This window comes from Cariama cristata, unplaced genomic scaffold, assembly GCF_000690535.1.
Source record: "Cariama cristata isolate BGI_N322 unplaced genomic scaffold, ASM69053v1 scaffold18318, whole genome shotgun sequence".
In the NCBI taxonomy this organism is placed as follows: Eukaryota; Metazoa; Chordata; class Aves; order Cariamiformes; family Cariamidae; genus Cariama; species Cariama cristata.
Window position 1 is genome coordinate 40,473 of NW_009631873.1, and position 8,243 is coordinate 48,715.

Sequence of the window (8,243 nt, forward strand, 5' to 3'; positions counted from 1 at the left end):
AAGAGTTTGCACTTTGGGACAGTGCAGGCAGACTGTGAAAGGCTCAGCGACTGACCTGCACCATCGTCACTCTGTAATTCCCTGTGAAGGGGGCTGGGGGACAGCTCTCATCGGGATCTCATCCTTCCTTCCCACAGCAGCCACCAAGCCACACCTCACCCCGCTGAGAATAACCTAGTTCACAGGGTTAGTTAAAATGCTGGAATCAGTCAATAAAACCCCCACAAAACCCAGGCACCACTCCTCCCACACTCCTCTCCATTCCTGTTACCTTCCCCTATTCCTCCCAGATTTATCAGCAAACAGCCTGTAGACAAGGGACTTCCACCTGCCTCGATCACCCTCTGACAACTGAAACTGCCCCAACACAAACAAAATGCCTGGCAATGCAATCTGCAGCTTCAGGTTTGGCAGAAAGGGACCTAACAAAGCGTACAGTACTGGCTGTTCCCAGCAAAGCACCCAAGAGGATTTTTTTTTAAAAAAAATGTCACCATTTAGTGAGTCCAGTAAATTCACTTCGAGGGAGCTGGGTGCCTGCCACAGGGTCTGCACGGGCACTAGCAGCTCCCATACAATGCTCTGGGTACGCAGACCCTTGCTAGCTGGGGTGGTCCAAACCCCTCAGATCGCACGCAGAAACACCATTTGTTCTGAAAGACAGACTGTACTACAGGGAAACTGCCAGAATAAAAATAATAGGTAAGATATGCTGCCTTCTGTAATGAAGCAAAGTTCCCAGAGAAATCAGCGGGGATTTTCCCTAAACGAGACGCAAACGTTCTACCTTCTTCCCTGCAATTTCAATGTAACCTTTCCGCATTACTCAGTAACCAGTATTGCTGAAACTGCAAATGTTGGTATCCAGTCTCTTTCCATCTCTGATACTAACTATATCTTCTGTATTTTATTCAGCTGGATCGTGGAAAGCTAGAAGACAGCCAGCTCCTAACTTCCTGGGTCTTAGGAAAACAACGCAAGTCTCGAATGTAAGATTTCTGGAGGTGGAGAGTATATGCTTAATAGACACAAAGCAACTTGAGAGATGCTCTTATCCCTTTCAGGAACTGAGAAAACAATAAAAACCTCTCAACTTCTTAGTTATAGCAAATCACCTGAGAAATGCATCCAAAATCTGCAGTTAGACACGTTTGCTGACTCAGTTATCCACAACCAGCTGATGTGAGGTTGAACCCCACAGTCTGCACCTGTATGATAAAGCATATTCAAACACTCCGATCAGCAAGGATCATCTTATAAGGTAATTCAGTTTCCCATAACAATTTGATAAAGTTCAAACACATGCCAATATGCAGAATATTAATTCACTAGTGAATTCTTTCACATGTAGCAATTACTTTTGTACTTCTATGATACCACACATGCCACCTTCTTTGCATGCAATTATTGGCTTGGAAGACAGTCTACAAGCATTAAAATCTACCTGGTTGTTTAAGTACAGCACAGTGCACAGTGGTATACAAAAGTTCAGGTTTGGCTTGCCAGGCTTACAAAGATCAGGGCCACTACGGAGGCAACAAAGTTACTGTTGAGTACACGTTCACTTCCCCCAGGATATGCCCTTCCAGCTTCCTTAGAAAGAGTACTGGTGGACTCTAGAGGGAGCTGCATCCAGCCACAAGTAACCAAAACAAAAGAATCAAGATAGGAAAGTCCATCAAGAAGGAAAAAATGGAAATATGTCAATCACCACTCTTCCCTTCCCCCCAAGAAATCCACCCTGCACTCTGCAAACAGCAACTTGCAGATTAAATTACAGGATTATTATTTACTGGCACCCCCCACTCTGGCATACGTACTCACAGAATACAGCAGAACTTAAAATTAAAGGAACCCTCATGATCGTCTTCAGTGCATTTCTAGATTTAGGGAGGTCCTGACTTTTGTTTCTTTCCACACCTTTTTCTCCAACTCATCCACTTTCAATGCACAAAAAGAGCCTCCTCTCCTCTCCAAGCTTATTCCCAAGAGGCCTGTGCCTCTCCCTAGCCCCTGCCACCTGCCTCTGGCTAAACAACAAGGACAAGAGATCAAGGCACATGTATCACCACTCTGAGGCAGAAAGTAAAAAGCAATCGAGTCCACTGTGCCCGTGTACAGCAGCAGATGGAAGTATCTCATTAAAGGGTTCCTCAAAGAGCAGCTATAGTCTCTGAGGCCACTTCGACCTTGGGATGCCCATCTATCCTCAATAACACCCAAAGACACAGCTGTGAAAAGCTGATTTCTACAAGGAGTTGAGAGATTAAAGAAATAAGTATGTATTTGCTTCTCCTCTTCTTAAGGAATTCATTCCATTTTCAAGTAGACAGGGAGGACAACTTAAAACCAGTGTTTCCTAAAAGAAAATGCTATGCAGTCTGGTCAAAAGTAGAATGCAAAAAGATTTCAGGTTGCTGGGACTAATTTTCATTTACCAACACAAGCAGGACCATCCAATTCAAGTAAAAAGTGCAGGTAAATTACATTCTAACAGCACCTCCCCTTCTTTTTTCTTTTTTCCTCCAGCCATACGGGCCTTCCTAAATCTGGATATAAAATGATACAGAATAGAATATCATTTAGCAGGGTATTATTCAGGATACCATCTCCACACTTCTCCTCTCCCTCTCAGTTTCATACAGGTAAGTATAACATGACCTAATTTATCAGAATAACTTCAGATGAAAAGCAAACGCTTGTGTATATGAGCGGGAGAAGCCTGCTAAATGAACAGATTTGTACCAAAGATTTTCTTGTCTTCCCCTGTAAGGATGGAAATTTGCTCTATTCCCAACCCCACACATCCAGCTGGGGACTCCCACACACACCACAGTTTTGGTTTGTTCCAGTACTTTATTGGGGAGAAGAAAAGATGGAATAACTTTTGGGTGGGAAGCACATGAATAACACAATCTCCCAAAATGAGCAGCAGCTCCCTGGACCTCAATGACGCATTCATGTATCATTCAAAAAAATATTAACCTACACTTCCACGTGACTTTAAAAACAGATTTCCAAAATAATTTCAGTTTTAATAACTCCAGGTGTTAATGAACTTTCTAGCAAGTATGGCATTAACTACTGATTTTTCCCATCAAGGTAGACACAGAAATTATTCAGGCAGCTACAAATCAATTTCACTTTCAAAGTAATTGCACCCCTTGCTGCACGCACCATGATGATGAGCCACAAAGAGCCACAAAGGAACATCACGTTAAACAAAATCCATTCTTGCTGTAATTTCATGCCAATATTTTTCCCCCTGCCCACCACGTGAAAACTGTACACAAAGCAGCTGATCTAGCAGTACCCCTTTAAATAAACAGGTTTTCCTCTAGCAAGAGTTCAAGGAAAGCAAAGATATTTTCAAACCTGAATCAACAGTTGCTGTCATCTGAAGTCAAGTACTCCTGCCTTGGTATCTTGGGAAAGTCAAAACTGTGAGTATCAAGCGGCGCACTCAAGTTCAAACAACAAGCAGTCACTGAAATACAGTCATTGAATACTGTCTGCCTTTTCCCTCACTAACCTCCTGTGCCAATCTTTCAGAGGTTCTGAGATTTGGCCCTGGTGCCTTCACTGTACTAAGAAGTTGCAGGCCAAAAGAGTGCAAGCACCTGTGTGTCCTCCACTCTCCTGGGACTTGCAATTCTGTGCTTCTCATTCACTCCTCTTTAAGGGTCCATATGTCCATAAAAACCCCACACAAAGCAGGGGTTTTTTTTGCTCCAGTACTTTGTCAGGGAAGAAGAGGAAGAGTAAGAGTCTGAGGTGAGAAGAGGGAGCACAGACTGCCTCCATCTTCTGTTCTCCACTAGTCGAACAGAGATGCCACGGAGCTAGCATGCCCCCAGCCCTGTGGAAAGAAAGAGGGGATGGGAAAGAGGAAAAGAGGCAAAGTGGACAACACAGGGCAGAAGACAAGGCCAATTGCATGGAGATTGTCATATCGCAATAGTACCATCCAATAGGCTCTTATTTGGTGTTGCCTGGTATATCTGTACATTAAGAACTGCAGTACTACTGTGGTACTGGAAAATTGTCCACTACTACACCCTAGAAGTACTGATTCCAAACCCTGTATGCTGTACCACACACCCTGTAATGCAAACACAACTAGTAGTCTTTGAGAACAGTGAATGCCTGTGCTCATTTAACCATCTTTCAGAGAACTGAAACAACCAGCTCTTTACAGTTTTACCCCTGATCTACACTTAAAAGAAGTGTTTAACCCATACACTCAGAGGTAAGAAAACAAGCAACTTGCCATCACTATTAATAGCAGAATTACAGCAATATGTATGAGTAAGAGACAATGAATTCCAGAGACTTCAATCAGAATAATCCAAAGACATTCAGAAAGTAGAAAAACAGATCACTACAGTGGGATTCGTTCAAACACTCAACAGCTTTCCTCGGGAAAGCTCTGAGGTATGAACAGTCCCTGCATTTGAAATTATCTCTAAAACCCATATTGGAGGTCTGTTTCCTCTTTGCTCAAATTAGCTTTTATTCCTATAGTTCTACGCAGCCCTGAGCAACTACCAGGATCAGAGAAAAAGTGCAGGACTTGAAACAGTCCTTTATCCCTACAGTCCTCAGTACATCACATTTCTAGTGAAAAGGATTCAGGGAGTTAACAAAAAAAGTCATGCTTTGGTATCACAAAATCAAACATGATAAAACAAGTGCTGCTACCCACAAGTGATGAGAAAACAGATGCAGTGAGTAGGGATGAGAGGGTTGGAAAAGCAGTGGAAGCCTCCAGCTAGGATTGAAGCGTGCTGCTAGGATGGGTATGCAGTCTGGCAGCCACTGGGAAGGGGTTATAAGTGTCAGGGTAGGCATATCCTGGAAGAAGTGCTCCAGAAAAAGAGACTGAAGCTGTAAGAGCTCCTACATATGATGCTAAGGTTCATTAACTGACCACCACTGAAGAAATAGACAAAGGATGTAAGCTATGTCGTTATTAACTCTCACTTATTCAGAAATATTCAGGAAACCAGTCTTCTGTGCTCTTTTTCTTCCTTGAGGTCAGTGGGAGAAGGTTTAAGAACTGTTTTCATCAAGACTGGAAGTTTGTACCATAAAAGTCCAAACTAAACTCTAGACCATCTATGAGACAGCCTGTATTAAATGCAAACAAAACTTTGAGCAGAAATGAGAAAAACAGCACCAAAACTGAAGACAGTACTTTTAATTACCAGAACGTAAAAAGAACTCCAAGAAAATTCTGAAACTGAAACCACAAGTATTAATTCCACACACAATATATATCAAAAAGACAAAAACAGGTTAAACATGCAAAACACAAGTCACTGCTAAGTCTGAGACTATACTGTCCACCATCAACAGGTGTGTATAATGTTACAGTAACCCTGGAAGGTTCTTAAGTAATTTGAGTCGCCATCAAAACATGGAAAACTTGCATTCCTGAAACAAAGCCACTATTTTGCTAGCAAGCAGCAAGAATGTTAGTTTTATAATTGTTACACTCACTATTATTTAAAACAAGTAATCAGTTTCAGTTTGGAGAAAAACATATATGCAGCCTGTCGCCCTTCCAAGGAAATCACTGTGAAAGATTAATAACCTTCTAAATCTTGCAGTGCTAGAAACATGCAAAAGCCCATCCACAGGGGAAGGATCTCCCCAGGATCCCCAATAGAACATTTACGGAACAACTGCAATACCAGGAGGGGAGGAGAACAGCAAGGCTGGGAACAGGGAGAATAAAGTTTTAACAGAAATTATTAAAATTAAGCTTTTAAAAAGCTCCATAGTATGAATATTAGAGCACTTCCTTCCTTCTTGTGAATAAAAGTAACTGTTTGTTCCTAAGATTATTTTTATGAACATCTACAAAGAGACAGGACTATAAACCTCAGAGGGACAAAAAAAAAAAAAAATGATCGTCTTAATTCTGAAGTTTGTTCTATTTCATAGGCCAAACAGCAGGAGACTAGTTTTATGTTAGATCTAAGGTAACATCGATATCAAATGACATTTTGGAGGCAGTATGTAGCTGTGAAGAGAGACCAGGAAAAGCAGAGGGGACACCTCCACAGAAAACAATAATTACACAGCTAAGCACACTGAAAGCATCCTGATATTCTGGCAGACAGAATTAAACTGAAACAATCTGAAATCTCAGAGGCAACCTAGCTTTGCTCAGATTGTGTAAGAGAGTTTTTTCCTGTACCTAATGAACAACTATAAAAATATTTTATGTTAATTATATGTAAACTGTCTTTTCGCTCTTCCTCATTAGTTCCTACATTTGTTAAAATTTATTTTTAATTAGTCACTAAAGAAATGTAAAACATAAATATGTTTCTAGTGTTTTAAGATGAAAACAAACAGCTGTCATTAACCTTTAGTGATGTTCTGATATACCTACATTAATTTCGTTTGCTTTGGAAAGAATAATCTTGACAAACAATTACGAGTATTCAGCCACAATAATACAGATGTAGATGATAACATACAGAGGTCTATGATAAAATAACCATGGGCAATGACCCACTTGGACATGACATACAGCCACTCCTCTCTGTTAATAAAAGTTTGTCTACAACGTCACGCTTCCTATTGCTCCGCAGGGTGCAGGTTGCTGTGAACAAAGTGAGAAGGTCATCACCAGTCACTTTGAGACAAAGCAACCTGTGGCCCTATAACTCTATCTCCTGGGAATTCCCTTATTTCTTACCAGAACTAACACTTCCTTTTCTGCTACTTTCTCCTTAGAAAAAGCCATCATGTGAATAAAACTAGAGGACTAAAATTCATTTGTGCAAACATTTTATAAGCATTTTAAATCAAAACAGCATCTTCAAGTAATATGTGGCTGAAAGTATATTAAAAAAACCCAAACACTGGCAGACAACAATGTACTTTGAAACCAAAAATATTTAGTAACTAGAAGAGAGAAATATTTGTCTTTAACACATTCTACACTAAGAAAAGGAAGAGTGTTCTCAGTAGGTTTAAGTAGGTGCATTCAAAAATCTGCACATCCTTTGAAATTACAAAAAAATCACAATTTTAAAAGGAAGTAAATACAGCATCCCCTTAGGCTTGGGTTGTAGTTTTATGATACAAGGAGTCTCGTGGCAAATACAGCATGGGGAATTCCCACCTGAGCCACGCGCCCCTGTCTACATGTCCTAGAACATCAGCCCTTCCGCTGGACAACAAACTTATTTCCAGGATCACGCCATAAATCAGAACAGTTTCCTAATCTTGCTTAAATGTAACCTGCAGGTTAACATTAAATGTACCAGCACAGGTCCACAAACAGCTATATTGGTCCTAACTGAAGAGTGGGGGAGTTATAACTAGGTGAGGATAGAAGGTAACAACTTACTTAGCACTGCCACCTTTCATATTGTAAAACAAACAAACCAACCAACCAACCCCCAACCTGTATGCTGTCATAAAAGAACATTTTCAAGTTGTTAAAGACAATTATTCTAAGTTAGCAATAATTGCTTGTAGCATCCATCGAATTGTTTACCTATGGGCCAGCCAGTGACGTAAATATATTTAATTTCACCGGATCCTTTTAAATAGTACAAGTAATTGTAAATTAATTTATTTACTTCTTTATATAATTGCTTCCCCAGAATCTGTAGCTATTTTAAAAATTCTATCCTCCTTACAATTTATGCTTATGGCTTGTTTTCATGATGGAAATTTTTTTTGGTCCAAATTTAACCTATGTTAAATCCCTATTTAAACTAAACACCCACATAAGCACTTCTCCCTACCAAGCGCTGGACAAATCCTAACCCTTATGCAATCTACCAAGGTGTCACTCACCAAAATTAGTAACATCGGTTTTGTATAACAAACGTATGCAGAGATTCACAATCCCATTCACTTACCACTCTCATCAAGTAAGTCCTCCTCGTCATCCCCATCATTGTCTTCCTCCATCGCCTCCTCCTCATCTTCCTCCTCCTCCTCTTCCATATCCTCCTGCTCCAAGTCCGGGTCCAGGTCCGGATCACTCCCTGAGATTGACTCGTCTGACATGATTCCCAGTGGTGCTCCTTGTGCATTACCTGCTCATGTTCTACCGTGAGGCAACCCTGCGAGAAAAAGAGGTAAATAATGAGTCCAGTTAACCCCAACCTTTGAGCCTCAAGGCTCAAAATCATAGCAGGATTACTGCATATAAAAACAAAAATCTGCCATCAGTCTTTTAAATAACAATTACATCAGACTTGGCACAAAAT

General features: G+C 40.7%; 1 protein-coding gene across 1 annotated transcript in view; it reads right to left on the reverse strand.

Annotated features, from left to right (window-relative positions):
* RAD54L2 (RAD54-like 2 (S. cerevisiae)) overlaps positions 1–8,040 on the reverse strand; it is a 44,321-nt gene extending 36,281 nt beyond the window's left edge. Inside the window, 2 exon segments of the mRNA XM_009706149.1 lie at positions 562–580; positions 7,890–8,040. Coding sequence (XP_009704451.1) covers positions 562–580; positions 7,890–8,040 — 170 coding nt within the window.
* Positions 8,041–8,243: the final 203 nt, after the last annotated feature.